Source organism: Canis lupus, chromosome 24 (genome assembly GCF_011100685.1).
Source record: "Canis lupus familiaris isolate Mischka breed German Shepherd chromosome 24, alternate assembly UU_Cfam_GSD_1.0, whole genome shotgun sequence".
NCBI lineage: Eukaryota > Metazoa > Chordata > Mammalia > Carnivora > Canidae > Canis > Canis lupus.
In genome coordinates this window covers 27,375,728-27,400,699 of record NC_049245.1, presented here as the reverse complement: position 1 = coordinate 27,400,699, position 24,972 = coordinate 27,375,728, and the positions used below count along the sequence as shown (strand labels likewise).

Below are 24,972 nucleotides of genomic sequence, written 5' to 3'. Positions count from 1 at the left end.
TAGAAATCATGGCCTCTTCCTCCGGGCTTAGGGCTCATAAACAACAGTTGGATGAGCTTTTTATTTGGGTCGGACCAAAAACCTAGGGGGATCCATTTCCTCCTAATTTATATCCATTTCAATGGGGGAGAGCAGCAGGAGGCTGAGTTTTTGCTCTGGAGACCCACTGGTGCCCTTGTCTGCAGCAGGCAAGAAGTGAGGGAAGAAGCACACACTGAAGTGAGCCCATGAGCGGCCCATGCTCTGAGATAGACAAATGCCAGATCTGAGCACCAGGGCCAGTCTGGGGCCCAGTGGGGAGTGGAATTTCTTGTTCTCTCATTGAGGTTCCCACAGCAGCAGCCACTGAGAAAGGGGAGTGTGGTCAGGGTTGAGCCTTGGAGACCATGGATGGGGCTAGCCATCCAAAGACCTCTCAGACAAAAGAGAGTGAATGGTAGAGAGGCTCAACTAGGTACCAAGTGGTTCCTTCATTGAACCATTCAATAAATATTTATTGAGGATCTACTAAGTGCCAGGCACAGGGATCAGATGATGACTAAAAAAATGATGCCTGCCCTTAAAGACGGTACAGGCCAGTGGGGGAAGATGGTCCATCCTGGGAGCAGGGTGGTGGTGGGGGGAGTAAAGCCCAGAGTCAGAGATGGTGTGGGTGCACCTGCTGAAGAGGAGCAGTGTGGGGGCAGAAGCCAGGTGGAGCTCTCCCTGAGAGCTGAGAACAGAGAAGTCTTCATCTTCCCAGAATTGCCAGTACTACGCTGCACATCTGGAAATGCAATTTGCCAATCCGGCTGTGGCCTCCAAACCCCGGCTGTGTCCCTGCCCTCAAGCTCTCAGGTACTGGAGGTTGGTGCCCAGGAACAGGAAGTCCTAGAAAAGACAAGACAGGACAGGATGGCAAAAGCATTCCTTACGCCAAAAAGATGCATCTCCAACATAAAGGGAGGCCCACGTTGGGGGAAGCACAAGCTCTTCCAGAAACCAGGTCAGAGCATAAATCGTGAATGTGCCTCCATCCCCAAGGTCTCCATAAAGCACAGCTTTTGCCAGCCACCTTCTCTAAGGTGGCAATTTATCTGTCATTTCCCAAGCTGCTGCTTCCTGGCAGGGCCCATAAATGTCCTTTGTGTCACCTAAATTTTCTCTCCTTCACAAATAACACAAAATTGCGCACCGCTGAAGTTTACTCTCCTAGCTCCTTGGAAGTTTCCATCATCCGAAGAGGCGGGAACTCTGAACTCAAGTCCATATCCAATCCTCTCCTACAGTGATCCAGCCCTTGTCTTTGGGGGTCAAACAAATGACCTCAACAGTCTAACGAGCATGATAGCTTATAATAAATCTTCTGATGTGCCCTGCTGAGGCCAGCTGCGTGAATTGTCAGTCCTTACTTCAAATAACCAGCTGTCTGACTCCTTGTAAACACTCAGCAGCAGGATGTTGAGCATCTCTGGACCAAAAGGACTTTGGATATTTTGTCTTCCAAATACAGCAGTTGGTCCATGTTTCCAGGTCCCTGACAACTCTGCTGCCCTTCACTGTCTTTAGTGGCTGTTACTTGCTGGATGTTGACGATGTACCAGACACAACGCAGCATCGCCCTTACTGCTCACAGGGCTACCCAACCCAGCCATCCCACCTTACAGATGCTATTCTAGAAAGATAACCTGAACCGTGGGCACAGACAGACCAGAAAATGCTTGGTCAGAACAGTGGAGAGAAGAGTGAAGATCAGATGTATTCCTTGGTATTAAAATAGTTCCATAAATTATGGTCTCTGATGGATACAACTGTATTAACATTGGAGAGGCAGGGATAGATTGCAACAAAATAGAAAAACAGCAAAGAAAGAAAACAGGCATAAGTATGACCAACACAACTATCTCCAACAAACAAACAAATGAGCACACAGTTTTAAAAATACCTAGAGAAAGCAAAAAGACTTTTTTTGTGTGGGAGGCAGCACACCAAAATTCAAACTGTGTGCCTGCTGGGGCAATGGGTTTATGAGGGGGAGCACATCAGACCTGTATGTCTGATAAAGCCTTTCCACTTAAGAATCTAGAAGAAATTTTCAAAACTTACAAATGGCTTTTAGAAGCTGGGCTGTTGCCATGGCAGTGTTTTCAGGATGAGCTGGTCTTGTGGTTTCCCCAGGTCACCCATCGTGGGGGTGTGGAAGGCAGTGTGGCACAAGCTGTGTCAAATGCCCCCTGCCTCCGTAGGGGGGCCACTTTTGAAGACCACATTGATGGCTGCATGGCACCTAGCCGTACCCGGGGCAACCCTCCCCTTTCTGAGCTGCAGGCCGGGTGGGGTCCCACCCACTGAACTATGGCCTCTGAACCTGAAAAACTAACCAACTCCCCTCCCCAAATCCTCAAAAGTCCACCTGAACCCACTGACCTTGTGGATCTCCAGAACAGGGTCATAGAGCCGAGTATCCTTGAGCAGAGGAAGGGGGAAGCCATCTGCCAACTTCTCTGGAGGTTGGGGCATAACATAGAGAGATTTGAAAAAAAAAAAAAAAACATAGAGAGATTTGTTAATAAATGACAATCATAAATAAAGTAACAGAGGGACGCCTGGGTAGCTCAGCGGTTCAGCGTCTGCCTTCGGCTCAGGGTATGATCCCAGGTCTGGGGATCGAGTTCCGTGTCTGGCTTCCTGTGAGGAGCCTGCTTCTCCCTGTCTATGTCTCTGCCTCTTTCTCTGTGTCTCTCATGAAAAAATAAATAAAAACTTAAAAAAATATATAAAGTAATAGAAAAAACAAGTTTCCCTCTGCAGACTCTATACACAGTATGTTCCCATTTAACTATCACCAAAGATTATGAGGTAGATAAGACTATTAATTCCATTTTACCGATAAGAACATTGAGGCACGGGGTGGCCAAGTAACTTGTTCAAGGTCATAGAGGCAGAACTGAGATTTCAACTCAGGCAGCTGCCACAGGAGGCTGAGCTCCCAGCCCTGCTGCTATATGGGAGGAGTGGCAGGTATGGGGCGGCATACGATGCTCTCTGCCCTCCACCCCTGTCCTGCTTTCTCTTGCAGCCAAATGAAGCAGGGCCTTCTAGAAACAGCGTTTAGGGCTTTATGCTTTATTTTCTGACTAGGGAGTTGGCAATTGACTGGGAAACGTGAATTCAGAGGTGAGCTGCCCTGTGCCCTCTATATTAACTTGGTCCTCAGTCTTTTACCTGCCATTTCAGGGTATAGGGGGCACATTTCTGTGAGTCCTTACTTCTCTCTTAGGAAGAGCTTTTCTGTGCTCCAAAGAGCTCACTAGAGCCCTGGGCTTTGGGGCGGGGGGCGGTGTGTGGAATGAGACCACCTTCAAAGCGCCCTTCTCGCAGGCTGCTGAAGGTCAAGGAGGAGAAATGCCAAGGTCATTCAGCCTGCCGAAGAGCTCTGTTTGCCATCTCCAAGTCCAGCAACTTTTCCCTCAAAGGAGCACTGTCTTCCTTGACTTGGAAAAATCCCTAGTGATCCTTACCATTGACCTTGGGGTAGAGGGTGTGGAGAATGCCGTAGTTGAGTAGTGCCTCCAACAACTCCACCTGGTGGAGAACAGGAGAGATACACCGTGACCACGTGTGCCATTGTGCCCACCAACAAACTTCCACAAGGCGGACCTGGGATTGGGGGAAGGGCTAGTTTTGTATGTGCTGACACAGCAAACAAGACTGAAAAAACTCAAATTTTGAATAGATGCCTACTTCATGCTACTATTTAATGAGATAAAACTATTTTGAGACACACATTTGTGTGCAAGAGACAGAAACATTTGGAAGATTATACACCCAATTGTCTTTCCTCTAGGAAGAACATCAAGGTTTGGCTTAGCCTTGTCTTTATTTTTTATTTTTTTGCGATTTAATTTTTTTTCACAGCATGTTATCTTGAATTGCTTGTATAAGACATATTTTTTAAAAATTCTCGAAACAAAAATTATAAAACACCACTTTTAACACCATGTACCCAGTATAGGGCTCAGAGCATTATATATATATCTGATTCAGTTTTCACAATAACCACTTGAAGTTGGTATTACTGCCCCCACTTCACAGACAAGAAAACCGAGGCCACAGAATGAAAGTGACTTTTAGGACCAGCAGCAGGGGCAGAATTTGAACCCGGATTTATCTGATTCTATAGTTCTTGCTTTCTGCATTCTGTGTTCCGAAATCTGATAACTTTTTGTGAATCTTTACATGTGAGTGTTTTACCTCCGAGAACATTCTTACATGCCACACACAGATGCAATATTAGTGTGTCATCATTTACTTCCTCCTTCATTCCCTGAAAGGGGTCATCCTTTGGGGTCCCTGTGAGCAGCGTCTCTCCCCACAGGTTATGCATTTATTTCCAAGTTGTAAGTCCGTAAAGGAGGATCTGGGCAGCGCAAGGTAGGGGGAGGCTGGCCAGAGGGACCAGTGTTAGCAGGATGGTGAAAAGTAAGATACTTATTACAGGTAAGTTCTACCCATTTCCTCCTTAGCCTTCTCTCGTCAGAAATCTCTCCCTGATCACTTCTGCCCACACTGATCTTCCCACTATCTTTCTTATTTTAATATAGGGCCATCCATTTTGCCACTTGTCCCTCCTTGTGGAAATCACCTCTTGGTTCAGCCTACCCAGCACTTAATTCCTTCTTGTTTCAATAACAGAGTCCCTATTTTCCCCTGGGGGACCCTCCTTTCCGATCTCAGTCCATATGGCTTGGGACTGAACATCCTGGCTCCAAGAGTATAGGTGAAACCCATGTTTGTCCAATTTTTAACCACAGTGATTGACTAAAGAATGGCCACATGACTCAGATTAACCTAATGAGAGCTAGCACCTGGATTTTTAAAGAATTAAACTACAGGGGCACCTGAATGGCTCAATCGGTTAAGTGTCTGCCTTGGGTTCAGGTCATGATCTCGGGTTCATGGGTTGGAGCCCCACAATGGGCTCTCTGCTCAGTGGGGAGCCTGTTCTCCATCTCCCTCTGCAGCTCCCCCTGCTTGTGTTCTCTCAATCTCTCTGTCAAATAAATAATAAAATCTTAAAAAAAAAAAAAAAGAATTAAACTACAAAATTTTCAGACTTTCCACCAGTGGGAAAAACCTATCAGAGAACGAAGCCAACACAGATGAAAGCAGAAGGGAGACTTGGGGAGAGATTCTTGATGCACTAATTTGAGCACCTAGATCCAGTTTTGCCTGAAACTTCTAGCCTTGGCTTTTTCCATTTTTTTTTTAGTTTTATGACCCTATAAATTCCTTCTGTTGGCTTAAGACACTTTTAGTTGGCTTTCTATTCTTGTAGTGAAAAGAATTCTGTTCAACAGACAATTTAATTATATCTTATCTTCTACTGGGATATAACGGTTGTTTGGCCCGATGTTTCAAGTCCTTGAGAACTTCTACACTTTTCTATGGCACAGAGTAGCTCTTCTCATTTTTCCATTTTCTCCTATAGGTGCCATAATATTGTTTAGTTAACACACTAAATTAGTTAATGCCTTAATCATTTCATAAATAAAAACAATAATAACTTACATTGAACACTCCAACTTTAGATTCTTTCAGTTCCACTCGTACCCTATAATGAATCAAAGAAGATTCAGAGATGGGGGCATTATGTCCATGGGAAACCTAAGCAATGTGGGGGTCCCCAGAAAGGAGGTACTGGCTTGAGAAGACACAGAGCTGAGGACAGGGTAGGGATGGGACTGGAAAAGATGGTTAAGAACTCAAATCAGTGATACAACCTTACTGGGAAGACTCACAAAGGGGTAGTGTGTGTCAGAAACTCAATATAGCTGATGTAGAAAATTTACAGATTGAGAAAAAGCAGTATTAGTAAATTCTTTAGAAATTTGGAAGTAATGGGGGATTAGGTGGAAAGGAAGTTTGTGGAGGCAGGACCAGTGGGGCAAAAGAATTGGGCCAATTGGGGTAAAATATAAGTTTCCTTCCCTAATGGCAGGGCCCTAACATTGAGAAGAAGATCTGCTCACATCCCTACGCCCAGCTGCAGAGAATTGGGTACAGTGTCCAGATGGAAGGAGCTCAGTTGAGTGCCTCCATGTGGGCAGGAGGCTGACTTACTTTCCTGGTTTCAGGAACCCAGTGATCTTGCTGGTGTTGAAGGTCAACGTGGCAGATATATTAGTAGCCTGGAAATTCCAGTAGAAGAAAAACAGGTTTAAATGAGAAAGGTTGTCACATATAGGAAGGATACTATTTGGACCTGCTGTTTCCTTTAAACAAACAACTCAGTAAGTTAAAGCAGGAACTTATTCACTAGACTGCAGACTCCCCGAAGGCTCATCATAGGTACTCAATAAATGTTTGAACTTGGACTTGAACATTTTTTACTTGAAGTTGCTGACTGTGATAGTGATTGAACTTTGAATAGATTACCACGAGGTATAGAGTGCCTATCCCTGGAGATCTCTAAAGGGATTGTTTCAGGGCTAAGAGTCAATTCTAGTGGTGATAATAATAAAAATAATTTTGTTTTAATTTATATTTTGGGATATTTTGTTTTAATTTATAACATATAATAACAACAAATTTGATAACAACAATGACAAATCAAATTGCAGATATAGCATTTAGAAGCAATCATCCCTCCAGAAATTTGTCTTGTTGAATTTCAAACCCGAAACAAGAGAGTGAAGTTCTTCAACCAGTGAGCAGGAACCCAGAAGGACTCAGAATCCCTTCGCTCTTAGGGTACATTGAGAAAGGAGAGACACCACCCCCCTCAATATTTAATTCAGAGGGACTTTAACATAGGGACTTGGCTACACGAATTATGGAATTGCCAAGAAGCCAAAGAGAGTTAGAGGGGCGACTCAGGTACTAGCAGAGGCAGGAAGCTGCTTCCACCCCAGGACTGGAAGAGCAGAAGGAGGAATTGGGGTTATGGGAACCACCATGGAAGAGACACAGTCACTGCTTGAGTCTCTGTCCAGGACAAAGACAGAGGAAGAAATATTCTGTCTTCTTCCTTCTTCCTGCCCTCTATTCTCTTCACAGAGCTTTTCATTTGCTGATTTGGTTAGAAGTCAAAGTCCAAGGGAGCCTGGGAAATGTAGTCTTCAGGGGTCAGATATAGATGCAGAGCAAACAAGTCAAAGACCCCTACTATGCCTTCCTCTCAACAATAGCCCTTTCTCACTTAGTGGGAAACATATGCATTAAGCAAATAAACCTGCAGACAGCTACGTAAGTATCTTTATAATAAATGCTATGCAGAAAAATAATAGGGCGCTTTAAGAAAACAAAATGACAGGGGGCCTCAGGTGGTAAGAGGCAATCCAAAAAGTCCTCTCTGTGGAAGTGATATTTAAGTTGAGATCTGAAGGAAGGGGGAAGAGCATGCAGGAAAAGGGAACAGCATTTGCAAAGGCTCTGAACCTTACCACACTAAGCTGGAAGACAGGCTCCCTGCTGGAGCTGGGCAGGAGCACAAAGGCTTCAATCTCCATGAGGGGTGCCAAAGACAGATTCCCGGGGCTGAAGTTCAGGAATGGGGCTGAGGCCATTGTTCCCTGGAGTTCCAAGTTCATGTTGGGGTACAGTCGGGCTAACTGGGGGCAGAATGACGATACTATGTCAAGAGAAGGAAATATGCAGGTTTACCAGGGGAACCCCGAGGGAGTTGGATGAAGCTGAGAATGCTTTTTAATTGATTCTATTTTCACAAAATGCTTTGTTCCCTTTATCTCTTAATGGTGCAACTGGAGATCTTGCCCTGTCAGACATCCAGAGTCTGCACCATGTATTTCGTGACTGCATTGGGTTCTATCGGGCATGGGTAATGTAACCACAGTGGGCATCAGGTGGTCTCCAAGGTTTTGTCATTATAATGATCACTGCTATGTGTACCTTGGCTATTTGGGAGTGAGGGTGGGAGGATGGGGGATGTTCCTAGACATGGAACTGCTGAGTCAAAGGGCAGGGATATTTTTCAAGCCTTTTATGGGTATTATCAAACTGTCCTCCAAAAACATTGGGCCAAATGTGTCACACCCCTCCCTCCCTGAGCACGGGGTGAGAGCTATTGTAATTGGGTAACTGTACACGTGGAGACCAGACCCCAGCAATTTTGAAATAGGACACAACTAGATCCCACAGTTTCAAAAGTACTCACAAATTTCTGTTTAACTAGTATTTAACTTAGGGGCAAAACTGCTCCTTTTTAGCGGGAACGATGACAGTCCCTGTGAGCTTTTTGTTGTTGTTGTTATGAAATGTGTAAACTTTACATCCTCTTGTAAAAGGGAGGCACTGAAAAGGTTGAAGAAGGTACAGAGCTTTATTTAGAAGGTGGGCTGAATTGCTTTTCTGCCAGGTTATTGCTGACATGAGCAGGAAGAGGGAGGGAGAGTATCTTCCTCTTTCTAGGACATAAAGGATATTGGAGCCAGGATGTGGCCACCAAGGGCCCTCCAAATCTAGTTCTGACAAATTGGCAGCAGGATGAACGGTTCTGGGGCTCAAGGGAGAGAAAGGGCCTATGAGGGCTACCTTATGGAAGGACACGACCCAGGCACTGCAGGACTTGAAGTTTAAAGTCTTTTCCCATTATAATTCTCTCCGCCATCCTCGGGCCTTCTACAAGCCATGTTCAACACGACCGCCTGTCTGAACTGTGTCTTGGGAGGACTGGGAAGGTGGGGGAGAGGACAAGTGGATTTCTGCGGGATTAAATGACGAGCTAAGCCCCGCGATGAGAGTTGCAAGGTTAGTCACTGCAACACTGCTGTAGCAACACCTGGCGACAACTCCAAGTCCTTCCTGGGAGACCCATTAAGCAAGCTATGGGGTAAGTCCATACAATGGCCGGCTGGGTGCCCAGGAAAACATGAGTATGGAAGCTCCTTTTCTACCTCTGCAGAATGATCTCCTAGGACGGTAAGGCAAAAAAATAAGGTACAAATTGGTGTGTATAATATGTCTCTGTTTTGTATAAAAATGGAAAAGATTCACAGCGTTTGTTCTCATATACATAGAATATCCCCAGAAGAATGTAGACTCCGGATGGGAACTGGGTGGTTAGGGGCCAGGAGTGGACAGAAAATTTTCCACTCTAGGATCTCTTATGTCTTATGTGTTGAACCATGAGAATTTAGTATTGAGTCAAAAAATAAATTTTAAAGGACCAAGAACAGTGCCTGGTCCCTAGGGTGCCCTCTGCAATCATCTGATATTATTAATTAGGATGCATTTGGTGGGACATGTTAGCATTCTTTGGGATTCTCAGATATCGTTGATAAAAGACTGGGCAACCTGTGGTCCCAGGGACATGGGGCTCAGGTCTCTGTTGTTTGGGCTTTGGAGAGAAGGGGTCCTGAGGCCTGCAGAAGGAAATCCCTGCCCTCACTGGGGGCCTCACTGCCACATTCTGACTCTTGGTTAAACTGAGAATAGTACCGAGGATTTTATTTTTTGTTTTTTTGTAAAGATTTTATTTATTTATTCAAGAGACACACAGAGAGAGAGGCAGAGACACAGGCAGAGAGAGAAACGGGCTCCTTGCGGGGAGCCCAATGCAGGACTCGATCTCAGGACCCTGGATCTGGACCTGAGCCGAAGGCAGACACTCAACCACTGGGCAACCCAGGCATCCCTTGTATCATGGTTTTAAAGAGAAACCCCTAGAAGGCTAGTGGGTTTGGCCTGCATCTGCCTAGGCCTGAGAGAAGGCTTACCTTGGGGACTAAGGGGCGGAAGGACTTGGTGGTCAGACGAATGTTAGAGCCAGGGGGAACCTGCAGCAAAGAGATACAAAGTTTTATTTGGGTGCTCCCCCTGCAGCTGAAGGTCTAAGAAAGATGGGGAGGTGAGGGGCAGGGATACCATACTACCTTGGTTACCATAGCAACAGTGAGATACCTGCCCTGCACTCAGCACAAGCAGCAGTTGCCAGAGTCCTGGCCACTCTCCTCGGGACATAGGTGACATGTGGGGCACACCCAGAGGGTCTGTGGTGGGGAGATTTGCAGTCATAAGGACCTAGGGATGGCTCCTGGCTTTGTTACTGTGTGGTCACAAGCCAGTCCCTTCACCTCTCTGAGGTTCAATGTCCTCATCTATAAAATGGGGATAATAGGAGCTCCCACTTCTCAGGTCATTGTGAGGGCTAAGTGGGACAGTGGGTACAAAGCACCTAGCACAAGGCCCAACGCATAACTATTATAAAACACCGCAAGCATGATCCAATCCACTAAAAGAAAGGACTGCACCACAGGCGGGGTGGGTTATTCAAACACGATAATAGAAGTAAAAGGCCTGTGTGTGAGTGTGAGAAGTTACTGAGAAGACAAAAAGCCACTCCATCCACCCACAAGATGGCCCCTCAAATATTATTAGAGCCAGCTGATCAACCAAGTGGGACTGCACTGCATTTCCCTCATCATCCTGACATTGTTCACGAGTCCTCAGCTTTACAAAAGGCCACAAGAAATAATTTTCTGAAACCCAGAAGTATTAAAGAAACTTGAGAATTATTAAAGATGTGATCCACTATAAAATTTAATATTCCTTATACAAAGTCCCACTTGAAACACTTGTTTTAGAGGTAAATCCTAGGAAGCCTTTGTCTTTCCTTTCACCAGGAATCATGAAATCATGGACCTTTTTCACTTTGGCTATAAGGAAGGTCCCAAATAGATTTTTTATAAGTGCTTTCATAAGTGTGCTTTACTTTTAACTTGGTCTTAATTTCCTACTCAATAAAACTTTATGCATTTATTAGTGTATCTATTATCCTGCCTCACTTACTAATTTTTTAGAAGTTTTTAAAAAAAACTTCTACAAACCAACATGAGAGAAAATATTAATTAGAACAACAGGTCTAGAGGACAAAAGTAAAACACAGACAAGGAAGTCACAGTCTTTCATGGTTCTGAGGGAGAAAGGATTTTGGCTTGAACTTCCTGGCAACCAAAATGAAAAGGGAAATTGTGCTAATGTAGATATTTCCTTGTCTGAATCTTTTTTCTCAATAACTTCCTATTTAATTTATGTAAATGGGATGGAAAGGAAAGAAGGAAGAAGGACAGGTTACCCTGTCATTTGTGAGTGCTACTTTGCCACCATCCTCACTCACCATGTCATCTGTGATGGTGAAGTTCAGGTAACCTGTCTCATGATAAACCAAGCTGGCTGTGTTGAAGACATAATCAGAGATGGCGAAGTAGACCATTCGGTTGTGTTCCTCAGGAAGGCTCATGACAGGAGCCAGGAAGGTAACTGGGGAATAGTGATCACGGTTAAAGATTTCACCCTGGAGAGAGAAATAGGATGCATTTGAACTTTTCAAAGTCTACCCCAGGGCTAGACATCTGACCTGGGCAGTTGCTCATACAGCCTGATGAGGGGGCACTGGCAAGTCGTTGCCTAAAACTCTCCCATGAAAAGTATTTTTCTTTGGATCAAAGGGTTGTGTATCCAGAATTTATAAATGAAAAACTCCCCGACTGTGGCAAATTAGCCCATTGTACGCTTTCTACCATCTAGCCCAGTTCTGATTGACCTCACCTGCATGGTAGTCAAGATGAGGAGGGGAAGAGGGTGAGTTTCAAGTCCCAAGAGTTGTAAGACACCTGTTGGGGCCCGGGCTCTTGAAACACTCCCCACCACTCCATGTTGCCCCATCCTCAAAACAGCTGGAACCACTTGGGAGATGAGGACAGATCTGAAGCCAGAGAGACAGGAGGCCCTAAGTAAGGGCTGCCCCTGAGGGTATGGTACACTGGGGCCGAACCCATCCAAGCCCCTGGTCTAGGACTCTCACCTTAAACATCACGTCCAGCATTTGGGCTGTTACCCGAGGGGCTTCCACTAAACTGTAATCAATGCCAGCGAAACTGTCGATCTGTGTTGTGACTGTGAACCAGGAGAGAGGAAGAATTAGGAGCCAGGTGATGGGGGCTCCGACTGAGCCACACTCTTCTGACTTTCATCAGGGCCCCCTGCCCCTCTGCCTCGAGACCTTCTACCCAGCCCAGCCCTGGAGCAAAGAGCTGCTTCTCCAAAGAGAGATGACATGGTTCTTCTGTCCCACTGGTGGGCTTGCGATGAACAGGTGGTATGCTCAGCTGGGGCCTGAGTGGGTTCCGGGTTCTCTCTCCCTCATACAGACACACACACACACACACACACACACACACACACACACACCTGAGGGCAGGAGGAGCCCAGCTCTGGTATCCCCTCCATACCTGGAACTTCATGCCAAAGAAGCCACAGAATGGGGAGAATTCTGTATATATATATATATATATAAAGATTTTATTTATTTAAGAGAGAGACAGAGACCGTGCAAGCAAGGGGAGAGGCAGAGGGAGACAGAGAAGCTGACTCTCCACTGAGCAGGGAGCTCAATGTGGGGCTCGATCCCAGAACCCTGGGATCATGATCTGAGTTGAAGGCAGACACTTAACCAACTGAGCCACTCAGGTGCCCCTTTATTTTTATTATTTTTATTATTTTTTAAAAGATTATTTATTTATTCATGAGACAGAGAGAGAGAGAGAGAGGCAGAGACACAGGCAGAGGGAGAAGCAGACTCCTCGCAGGGAGCCCGACGCGGGACTCGATCCTGCGTCTCTAGGATCATACCCTGGGCTGAAGGCGGCGCTAAACCTCTGAGCCCCCTGGACTGCCCCCTTTATTTTTATATACAAAAGAAAATATCTAAGGGGTTATATCCCAAACAGAAGTTACCTCTTAGAAGAAAATCTGGGGGTGAAAAGGATACTTAAAGTTATTACTTTCTACATTTCTGTCCCATTTAAAGTTTTATAAGGTATGAATATGTGCATATATAAATTAATAGAGTATTCCAGAGATGGATGGAGTAGCCTACCCGGCAGAGTTTGGAGATAAGGCTGTAGATCAGAGGTCACCGATTTCTGGAGCATTTCACAAATCTGAAACACATGGGAGGAGAAAGCTTGAGTGGGTCCCCCTGGCTTTGGTCTGCCACTGTGCTAATTGCTTTAGTCACGGTCTTTCATACATCTGCCCATTGGTCGATTCTACAAAAACTAGATCAGTGCTTATCATGTGCCACGTGCCAGGAAACAGAAATGATCAAAACCATGCAGGCCCCCACGTGGACCTCAATAGGGTCCAACCGGACCTTTCCAAGTTCCCAGGGCTAGACATCTGAGCTAGCTAGTCAGCTTCCCAGCCTGGCGAGGGCACATGGGCTGGAGGCGCTGCCCGACATTCTACCTTGAGAGATACTTTCCTCTGGGAGGTGCTGGCTTCTCAGAATTTAGAATTGAAGAGCAGAACTAGATGGTCAGTAGAAATAGCCACACACACAGGTGTACTTAGTAGATACTTCTCAAATGTCATCCCTTAACAAGTTGGCTGGACTGATCAGTATTCCACGTTTCCCCTGATGCTCGTGTCCAGGAGGCCGCCACACGGTAGGCATGCACACTTCATGGTGGCCACTTGAGTGACATGCACCTCACGAAGAGGGAATGTGTGTTCCCAAACCTGTTTGCTATACTTGCTCTTGTAATCGTTCGAAATATTTATTATGTAAACCAAGATTACGACCGAGGGAAACTAAGTACTCTGGAGAGGTGAGCTGCTTAGAGAAAATACTGTTAGACATTCTTGGTGTGAACAAGCAAACGCTTAGGAGGGAAGAAATCATAAAAATCTAGAAGGATTCTTCACTGGGATTGCTTTGCAAATGTCTTTGAATTCTCATTGTGGTTAAAGCAATCTGAGCTGGAACGTGTAGCAGATCAATGTTTCATGCACGAAAGACAAAGTCCAGTGTCAATCAGGAGACTATTTTCAAAGAACAGTTCTGGGCCCTGTGTGAAAAGATAACAAATGGATTTGTATTTACTGTATCTTAAAATGTTTAGATTTATATGTAAATATTTCCTGTGTTCATGTGTGTATGTGACTCCCCACAGTACACAGTTGTTTTGACTAAGCAGCCACCACCTCTTGTGCAGATGGATCCACATATCTAAGGGGGGTGGGCTCCACCAGCGTGGGAGGTGACATTTTAAGGGCAGGTGGAAAGGTGAGCAGGCATAAATCAGGCACATGGGGGACATGGGGAAAGGTCTATGCTGGACGCTGGGCAGGCAAGAGGTGAAATCTTAACCTTCCTTTTGCAGCTGGCTCAGTTTTGGGAGGGTTTGTGGCCAAAAAGCAAAGAATGGAGGTGGTGACGGCTCAGTTTGATCAAGGGTTGTGGCCAAAAAGCAAAGAATGGAGGTGGTGACGGCTCAGTTTGATCAAGGGTTGTGGCCAAAAAGCAAAGAATGGAGGTGGTGACGGACAGTCACAGTTGATTTCACAGGAACCAGGAAACTGCTGGCCTCACTGGAGACTCTTCCCTTCTTGCTTTTCCCTGAGACAAAGGCCCATCAGATCTTTCTAAAACCTCCCTGAATGCCCCACCCCTAATGGGACCTGCATGATGGGGCAGGGAAGGCTCTTTGGCCCTCAGGCCTCCTAGAGAGGCAGGTTAAGGGTGTAGTAGGTGAATTGAACAAACTTAGGTTCAAATCCTGTCCAATCCTCCCACCCCCTACCAGCTGTGTGACTTTTGCAGAATCTCTCCCTGCTTTTGAGTTCTTACCTACAGGATACAAGGCCAAGTGCTTCCCAGAGATTGGGCTGGGAGAAACATGGGATGAGACAGTGAGTATATATGACCCAGAGAGCAAGCATACAGGGAGTGCTTATTCTTAGTCCTGGTGGTCAGATACTGCCAGTGGGGAATTTGAAAGGTCCTGTACCAGGCTCTTTGTTTTCCTAGATGTAGCAAATCTCCGAAGACCCATAAGGGTCAGGGATCAGGTGAGATCTCTACCTTTCCCAAGACACTCGCCCCTAGAAGACTTTTGGTACAAACTGCCTCACATTCTAGGAACTTCGAATGCTGACCTAGTGCCTCCCTAGCAAGGTGACCACTGGGCAAGTTACTCCACCTCTCAGAGCCTCCTAGGTCAAATGTGGGAAATGGCACTTTCTTCGAAGGTCATGATTAAGGTGGAGAGCTTGTTCAGTGGTTGAAAGCTTAGCACACTATTCCTGGCCAAACCACAGTCTCAATAAATAGCCGCCATTGTTATAGATAAGAATAGTTACACAATGATATATTCTGTATCACATTAATTATATTATTTAACCAAAGCGAAACGAATTGCATATATCAAAACCAATTGTAGTGTATTACTATTATTGTATAATAGTATTGCTAATCTTTATTTGAACCGTCATCAGCAGGGTAGTATAAATCCACACCGCTGTAGAATACTGTGTCCTACTGAGAAAGGCATGGCTACATGGAAATGAGGTGCTGAAGAAGGAAGTTGACATATTTCCCAAGCTCACCCAGACCCCAGGACCCCAGAATAAGAAAAGGAATAGAATGCAGTTTGCCACTCCTCATCCGTGGGGTCTTCTGCTATTCCCACTATTCCCACTTCAACCACCAGGGGCACTCAAAATGAGACTGGCTGTTGGACCCAGTGGAGACCATGCGCGCGCGTGTGTGTATGTGTGTGTGTGTGTGTGTGTGTCTGTGTCTATGTGTGTGTGTCTGTGTTCCTCTTTCCTCCTTCATGACTTTCTCCTTCCCAAGCACAATCATTGCTACATACGTACCTCCAGGTTCATGATACCTCAGAAATGGTATTTTGGAGGTGAAGTGAGTATTTGCTAACATGAAACCTCTGTTTTAGCCAAAGATTTTGAAATTTGGAGATTTCACATAGGTGGTTTGTTTTTTTTTTTGTTTTTTTTTTTTTTTTTAATGGGGAAAACTGACAGCCTGTGGCTGCCTTCTCCTCCTGGGCAGGTGCTCATGAGGTAGGAATCAGAGCTCTCACCTGGTTCTCACATTCCCCAAGTGTCCTGCCTGGTATCTGCAGGCATCTAAGTGCTGATTTCCTTTTTTGGCCTTGTGGAGTGCAGGGCATTGGGGGACAGTGAACAAAGTCAAGGAGAGGAAGAGGCAGGAGTCCCTGTTGGGTCCCTGCTGTGTGAACCACTGGCTGAACATCTAACCATTCTCTGCCTCCCTAAACATACTTAGAGTCCAGAGACCTACATTTTGCCCAGCTTGACCACATACTGGCTCCATGACCTCAGGGAAATGATTCATCTTCTCTGGGCCTTGGGCCTAAGTACGTCTGGGCCAGTCCTCCTGGCCATCCAGCGCCAAAATGAAGGCTTACACCTAGCTCTGGAGTGGCACAGCAGATGCCAGCAGTTTGGACATTCCTACCTTGCTCTCCAATACTCTGCAGAACTTAGACTCAATCTGGTTGTGGAAGAGATTCATCAGCCACCTGGGGAGAGAGGCACAGAGGACGGTCAGCTGTGTGCCTCTGAATGTGGGGACAGTGAGGCAGCAGAGAAAGCCAGACCTTGGCCTTTGGCCAGGCCGGTCCCCAAGGGAACTCTTCTCACCCCATCCTGGGACTCTGCTCTGTCTCAGAATCCTGGACAGGATAAAAATGCAGTGTCCCAGCTCCCAGCACACTCGCTGATTCAATGCATCTGGCATCCCAGCCCCCTGCTGCACCCAATCAGATTCAGTAGATTTAGGGAGAGGCTTGAGAATACAAATACTTCTAATCAAGGAAACTCGGACAAAAAGATATGTATCCGAGGACTTGTACATTGTTCACACACTCTTCTTCAGCCAAAAGCCCTTGTGTTTCTCTAATAGATTTCATTCACCTAATGGTGGTCCCCAGTGTATTCTGGCTCAAGTCTGCATCTGTTGATCTCAGCAGGGTCCCCCAAAGAATGACCTCCCAGTGCCTGTGATGTGCCCTTGCATTATACCTGGACATGTGTGCTTATCAGAGGCCAGGCCTTGGGTTGGATGGGGCTTGGGATGCACCCAGGGGTCCAGCTGGCCAGTGTGACTTACCCCAAATCTCCTGATATGTCCACCTCCACATCTTGAATGTGGCTGCTGCAGCTGGAGGCAGCGACGGTGGGCCTCCCAGAGGGCTCCCTGCCCAAGACAAGGTTCACTGAAATGGTGATACCCTTGACCTGCACATCAAAGGAACCCTGTAGTTTCCTGGAGGAGATGAGAAAAGCAATCATCAATTCCTAGACTAAGATCAGCCACCATTTAGGGAGAAAGATGAGCTCAATTCTTACCCCAACATAAGAGGAGCTAGAGCAAAATCTTAAATATGAAAATTACTATGAAGTAAAGATTTATTACAAATAAGACTATAAGAGATCAGGAAAAAAGCCTGGGTCTAGTTATTTGTGGGAGGGGGTGAGCAAAAGCCTTCCTAGGCAGGATCCAAGTCTCAGGAGCCTTAGAGGAAATGGCTGATAGACTTGCCAGCATAGAAAATTAAAATTCCAGTGAACAAAAAATGCCATATTCGAAGTAAAAAAAAAAAAAGGCTTTGCATGGTGAGCCAGCCAAAAAGCTAATTTCCTTAATACCCAAAGAACAAGCTCATATGAATTAATAAGGAAAAGACGAAACAACTCAAAAGGAAAAAAAGGGTGATCAAAGATATCAAACAGGAAGTTCAGTTGCAAATAAGCATATGAAACATTATTAAAAATGAAAATACAATGATGCCAGTTTTCACCTGTCGTATGAAAGTTCTGAAGCTTGAGAAGGTGTGGGTAAACAGAAGTCCCAGGTGCTGCAGTGGGGAGAGCACCTCTGGAATACAGATTGCTGGGATCCATCCTAATGCATGTTTTTGTCCTAGGAATTTTACTTCTAAGACTTTACTCTGTGGCTCTTCCTGCCAAGATATATGCATGGGGCAGCTCATGGCAGCATCACGGGTCATAGCAAAAAGTGATGAACCACCCAACTCTCAACTAGTAAGGACAGATTCAGCAAGTTGTAGGCATCTGTGCTATGCAGCCTTTGAAAAGAATGAGGGTAGAGGCACCTGGGTGGCTCAATTGGTTAAGTGTCCAACTCTTGATTTTGGCTCAGGTCATGATCTCAGGGTCATGAGGTTGAGCCCTGCATTGGCTCCGTGCTAGATGTGGAGGAGCCTGCTTGGGATTCTCTCCCTCTCCCTCTGCCCCACCCCTGCCCCTTTCAAAAAAAAAAAAAAAAAGAACGAGGGTAAATATGGTCTATCTATACAATGAGATATTAATCATCCATAAAAAGGAATAAAGCACTGATGCATGCTATGATGTGGATGAACCGCAAAAATATTATGCTAAATGAAAGAACCTAGACACAAAATGTCATATATTGTATGATTCCATTTGTATGAAATGTCCCAGATAGGCAAATTCATAGAGAACTAATGCAGATTGGGGCTTGCCCAGGGCTGAGGGAGGAGGCGGTGGGCAGTGATCTCCTGGGAAGATGAAAACATTCTGGAGCTAGAGGGAGGTGGTGGTTGCACATCATTGTGAATGTACTAAATGCCACTGAATTGTTCACTTTAAAATGACTAATTTTGGGGCACCTTGGTGGCTCAGTGGTTGAGTGTCTGCCTTCGGCTCAGGTCATGATCCCAGGGTCCTGGGATCGAATCCTGTACTGGGCTTCCCACAGGAGACTGCTTCTCCCTCTGCCTATGTCTCTGCCTCTGTTTCTCTGTATTTCATGAATAAATGAAATCTTTTTTTTTTTGAAATCTTTTAAAATATAAATAAAATGGCTAATTTTACATTACATGGATTTTGCATTATGTGAATTTCATCTCAATGAAAATATTACATTAAAAAATATAAAAAAAAGAATGAGGTAGATTTTCAAACGCTCATACAAAAAGATCTTTGAGATACTTAGCTGAAAAAAACTCAGGACAGAGAGCATAGTTTGCTTGTTTTCCTGGAGATCGAATGAATGTGCACTATGGTGACGTGTATCCTGCACATCTTTGTAAAGCAAAAGAAATAGAATGTGAATCCCATAGGCAATTAAAATATTTCTAGTAGCCACTTTCAAAAAGGCAAGAAGAAAGAGGTAAAATAAATTTTAATAATAAAAGAAAAAAATTAATTTTAATAGTATATGTTATCATTTCAACATAACAATATAAAAATCACTAATGATATTTCTTCTGGGTTTTTTTTGTACCTAATCTTCAAATCTCATGTTTCACCCTTATAGCAGATCTCGATTTGTACCAGCCATTTTTCAGGTACTCAGTGAAAACACATAGCTAGTAGCTACTCTATCGGACAGTGCAGGTCTAAAGTGTCAATACAGTCAGGTTGCCCAGAAAAGACTGGTCAACCCTTCTGTGATGGACTAAATTGTTTGTCCCCACCTCAAATTCACATGTTGAAGGCCTAAACCCCAATACCTCAGAATGTGACTACATTTGCGACGCAGTCTTTAAAGAGATGATGCCATTAAAATGAGGCCATTAAGGGGCCACCTGGCTGGCTCATCAGTGGAGCCAGAATTGATCTCAGGGTTGTGAGTTTGAGCTCCACATTGGATGTAGAGATTAAATAAATAAACTTGAAAAAAAAATGAGGCCATTAGGGTGGGCCAGAATCTAATCTGACCCTTATAAGAAGAGGACACAGAGTGCATGCACACAGAGGGACAACCATGTGAGGACATAGCGAGAAGGCCGCCATCTGCAAGTCAAAGAGAGAGACCTCAGAAGAAACTAGGCCTGCTGATACCCTGATCTTGGACTTCAAGCTTCCAGAATTTTATTTTATTTTTTATTTTATTTTTTTTTTGCTTCCAGAATTTTAAATCACCTAGTGACATTTTATTATGGCAGCCCGAGCAGACTAACCCATCTTCCATCCATGGACCCTGGAGATCAGAGAACAGTTCAAGGTGCTAGAGAGTTCGTGCTTCTGGGGGCCACCCTTGACCAAGGGCCAACTGGAAGAAGGGGCCATAATGGCTGAGTTGGGGTAACTCAGAGGTGTGCTCTGCCTGCATGGTCTCCAGAGGTGCCCAGGAGGACAGAGCTCCAATCAACTGCCAAGCTGACGTCCTTCCGTCCCTGCCTCCCTTCTCCCCCGCCCCACCCCATGGACATTTCCTGAGGTCATTTCCCAGGTAAAATACTTATATTTGAATTCTTGTCTTGGGACCTGCTGCTGGGGAAAGCAAACTAAAAAGATACAGGATTCTCTCATTTAACCACAACCCCATCAGGGAAGCATGAGAAGGGAAGAGACTCAACCAAGAGCCAGGACTCAGACCCCTGTAGGCTCCTTCCATCCACCATGTGGCTTCTCTGATGAGCTAGGACCCAAGAAGGATGGGCCCAGGGCCCGAGAGCCTGGGAGCAGAGTCCACTTACACGAATGCTTTGCGTGCCTTCCACTCCCCCTGGACTCTGATGAAGGAGTCAGAGATGGTGAGGCTCAGGCCCTGGCTGGGGAGCGGCGTCAGAGCAGAACCACGCAGCTCACAGCTGTGGACACTCAGGCTGAGGAGAGAGACACAGTGTGGACAGCATTAACCCCAGCTCCGAGCCCCGCCACCCCCACTCCCTCCCCGGGGGACTGGGCTGAGCAGACTGGGGACCTGTCTGCTCCAGGCAGGTGTGTGCTCTGTGCTGAATCATGTGGCCATGCTAAGCACGTGGCATCCGTTATGTCACCTAGGCCTCTCAGAGGGGTCAGCACCATTCTTGTTCCCTTTTTACAGACGGGGAAATAGAACCACTTGGAAGAGATGCATTTGGCCAAAAGTCACACAGTCAGGATCTGAGCCCAGGAATCTCATGATCGTGGGTGGGATCCAGAATAGAGGACATCGACACACTCCTCTGGGTTGGCAGCTCCTTCTTGGAGCCATCCTCTCCCTTGACAGATCCAGGTAGGGGGATCAGATTCAGGGAAGGCTGAGGCCAGCCTCAGGAAAAGACACAAAGTGCTGGGAGAAGCAAACCAAGACAACACATATTGGGAAAACAGTGGTCAAGTTCCATTTTATATGCCCAGCACATCGTAGTAGGTGCTCAATAAATGTTTGCTGATGGACTGAAGAAAAGAAAGAATGAGTGGAGCCATCGATGGGAGTGGGCAGGGAAGGGGTGATGAGCTGTGACTCAATTGCTCTTCTCCGTCACCCATTTCTTCACAAGTGTTTTATGCCTTTTTATTCCCCTGGCATCAGCTGCTCATGTCTTGTGATCCTTTGAAGACTCAGCTCAAATGCCACTGTCTCTGGGAAGCCTTCCTTGACTCCCCTGGGTGGACACACCTCAGCTCTAACAGTTGGGCTAATGTATTTAAAGTTTAAGGTCTATGTCCCCTTCCAGACTACATGCAGGGGCCAGATCGAAGGCTGGAGTATCACAGAGTCATCCCCGTGTTACAGATAAGGAAACCGAAGCTCAGGTCACACAGCTAGTAGGTCTTCACTGATATTTGTTGGATGAGTGAGTGAATGGGGGGAACCTAACTCCCCCCCCTCCCGGACTTCCCTCTGAACGCTGTGAGGAACTCTCCCTACTGCTGGCCCAGGGAGGTCCTGGGGCTCTCCCTCCCCTCCCTCCACATCCCCACCCCTCCTCCCAGCCACCTCAGGGCCCCACCTGTGGAAGTCATAGTGCCCACGGCCAATGGGCTTGATCTTGAAGTCCCCGGCGAAGTCGGGCAGCGTGATGCTGAGCAGTTTTTTCTGCAGGGCCACCAACCCCTCCTTGGCCACTGTGGATAGGAAAAAGCTGCAAGTCAGCCTGTCCTGCCTGCCTGCCTGCCTCACCTCTAAACCCTTCGGTGGCTCCCACCTGCTCCAGGGAGAAAGGCCGACTTGCTTACACACATTAATGACAGTTACAGAATATCGAGCCCCTGCTGTGTACCAAGTGACAGGAGAAATAGGAGCATCCCTCCATTTCACGGGGTGCCATTATGTTGATGCCCAGGTTATGGGTGAGGAAACAGTGTCTTTGTCAGCAACCCCACGAGGGCAGGAGTGCTGCGTGCGTGGTGGGTGGTCCTCTGTCCTGCCCTTCCCCGCATCTAGCCCGTGCGGAAGACACTGTGAGGCCTAGAACCCCCGCACCGGCATCTTTCTAGCTGGGTGACCTTGAGCAAGGCTTCAGCTTCACGTTCTCCACGGCAATGGCAACAGAGCTTTGTTTTCTGGGCTGGCATGAAAATGAAAAGATATCATTGCAGGGCAAAAAGGGGGTTCGGAGGATAACGGGCGCGCCTAGCTTGGTGCGCGGCACAGAGCAGGCACTCAGTAGATGCCTGCGACAGCAGGGTTTATACTATGACAAATATGGAAAGGACCAAAATGTCCAACTCTAGCCAATCAGCTAAGTAAACATGGTACAATCGTCAGTCACACAGGGGAAAGGAACCAAAGGCACATTTTGCCTGATGTAGGATTTCAATATAAACAGTGCTTATTAGCACCCTTTGTTCTGATATGCGAGGGATCCGGGATTCTGCAAGGGACGCGTGTAAACGCAGAAGGCCGGGGCCTCCCTTCTTTCCAGCTGGCACTCCTCCCTCCAGTGAAGGCACGTGCCAGTCCTTCTGCCCGAATGCTACCGCTCGTGCCTGGCCAGGTGCCACTCACCTTTGTGCCTCCCCTAACCTCCTCCAAGAAGCCTTCCCTGATTTCATTTCCTTGGCTCCCAACAACCCTGCCTGGGGAAGTGTTACAATTTAACAGATTAAATGTTATCAAATTAAATGTTATCATTTAACAGTCCCCCATTTAACAGATGAGGCAGCTGAGGCGCTGGTTCAGTTACTGTGGGGGGTGGTGTATATACACCTCGGCTCCCTACGGATGGATGAATCCTGATGCTTTGTTTCAGCATCGTTTTCAAAAAGTCGTCCTGCTTTTGCTCGATTTAAAATCGAGATATAACATACACGAGAGACACTACCAGGTAATATTTAAAGGTTTAAGTACCCAGGTAGCCACCTCTCAGAGTCAGATGTTGCATATTCCTAGCACCCCTGCAGGCTCCCTCCTGCCCCCCACTCTCACCCCCCAGGTCATTGCCTTCCTCTGGAGGTCACGACCATTCCATTATCATGATTTAAGACATGTTTTCAAGCTTGACTAAGAACCTAAGAACTTTCCAGTGGAGTTGGGCCAGTCACTGGGTAGTGGCTGGGTTAATGACATCTGGTTGCCCTCCCTCTCTCCTCTCACCTTCCCACTCCACTACACCATGTCCTGGAATCTGCCCCTCAATCAACTGTTTGCTCCAAATTCTTATCCCTGTTGGCTAGTGAGGGACCCCGCCCAGACAAGCACCATGCCCAAGTAGCACAGTGGGTGGGTGACCCGGCCAGACTGGGAGCCAGGGCCGCCAGACTGGGAGCCAGGGCCACCGGACTGAGGGAGAGCGCCCCATTGGTGTCCCCCACAGTATGCAGAGCAGTCTGGCGCCCAGCAGGTCGGCCAAGTCCAGCCAACAGCCACAGCTTCTTACCATACTCGAGGCCCTTGTCAGTGATCCTGACAACCAGGCCGGGGTTGGTACCCAGGGCCCCAGGGATGGATGTGAGCAGGAATCTCAGCAGTAGAGAGGACAGGACCCCAGCCAAAACCTTCATCCTGGATTCCCAGTGGAGTGACCCAGGCTGGGCCCCGCTCCCTTAAGTAGCAAGGGGGCTGGAGCTGGAGTGGCTCCTGAAGGGGGGCGGTTCCTGGGATCTGGTTCATTGCATCGGGAATGGGAGGCACAGAGACTGGAACTTGCTTGCGACACAGCTGGGGTCATGGGTTGTACTTAGAAACCAGTTACTGCTACACCAGGTCAGAGGGTGGGTTGGCCTGGCCCCAGGTGACAACCTCTGTTTTCCTTCCCGCAAAAAGGCCCCATGTTCATTGCTAGGAAGACTCAGTGTTACAGACTAGGAAACCGAGGCTCAGAGAAGCCGTGTCACTCCCTCTGGCAAGTGGCAGAGCTGGGAGTCAAAGCCAGGTCTGGTGCCAGTCAGATTCTTTTCTCTTTTTTAAACAAACAGAATTGAGTTTCCCCCATGGGAAACCAGGCTTTCTCAAGCCTTGCTGGTGGTAAAATGTTCTGGGAGGCGACTTGGCAAATCTTTAAATGCTTGCATGCCCAGTAACCCTAAAGTTCTCCTTCTGGAATGTAAGTACATAATTACATCAGTGTGCAAATATGTCACCGCACCACGGTGCCCATTGCTGCACGGTATGAAACAGGCAAGGGAGCAGTGGGATCCACCCTAAAGGGTCTACCAAAAGGACATTGGCCAAATTAAGTGTGATACTTTTATTTTTATTTATTTATTTTTAAAGATTTTATTTATTTATTCATGAGAGACACAGAGAGAGAGAGAGAGAGAGAGAGAGAGAGAGAGGCAGAGACACAGGCAGAGGGAGAAGCAGGCTCCGTGCAGGAAGCCCAATGTGGGTGAGACTCGATCCCTGGTCTCCAAGATCACCTGGGTCTCCTTCCCTAATCACCCCCACATTTCCCTGGATTAGAGAGAGGTCCTCCTCTGAGGTCTCAGAACATCTGCACTTTCTCCATCATAGCATTAACCACTCTGCTTTTTTAAAATTGTGGTCCTTTAAAAATATGTCCACAAATTCTTTTATACTCTTTCCATCAGAAGGTGGAGTCTCCAGGTCCTCCCTCTGACATTGGGTTGGGTCTCTGTGACCCCCTCAACGGGCCAAATGTGGCGGGAGTAACAATTTCTTCCCAATGGTTCATAAGAGGCACTGGGATTGAGGTTGAGATCAGAATTCCCCCCGTTGAACACACAGAAGCCTACAGCCCACACCTCTGCTCCTCTCTACCCTGTTGTTACTACCCTTTGGGCCGAGGTTTGTTGGGGTCCCTTGCACACCACCCCTGCCCCCAGCCTGGATGCTCCTGAGGGCAGGGCTGAGGCTTCAGAGTCCTGTGACCCCTGCAGCATGCAGGAGAGGGGCAGGAAGGGGCAGGAAACCAGTAGCTATGGGCTCCTGCCCTGTGCCAGCCACTGCAGTGGTTGTGCACACTTCTTGGCCCTCTCACG

The 24,972-nt window shown here is 46.7% G+C and overlaps 1 protein-coding gene across 1 annotated transcript; it reads right to left on the bottom strand.

The window, feature by feature from the left end:
• Nucleotides 1-434: 434 nt before the first annotated feature.
• Nucleotides 435-23,570, bottom strand: LOC485869 (lipopolysaccharide binding protein). The gene is made up of 15 exons (XM_038572299.1): nucleotides 23,409-23,570; nucleotides 21,540-21,654; nucleotides 20,298-20,426; nucleotides 16,940-17,095; nucleotides 16,286-16,349; nucleotides 12,878-12,941; nucleotides 11,804-11,895; nucleotides 11,117-11,293; nucleotides 9,717-9,776; nucleotides 7,425-7,592; nucleotides 6,103-6,170; nucleotides 5,551-5,593; nucleotides 3,501-3,564; nucleotides 2,407-2,483; nucleotides 435-870 (listed from the first exon to the last, which is right to left on the bottom strand). The coding sequence occupies exons 1-15, from the start codon at nucleotides 23,530-23,532 to the stop codon at nucleotides 826-828; spliced, it is 1,446 nt and encodes a 481-aa protein (XP_038428227.1). The 5' UTR covers nucleotides 23,533-23,570; the 3' UTR covers nucleotides 435-825.
• Nucleotides 23,571-24,972: the final 1,402 nt, after the last annotated feature.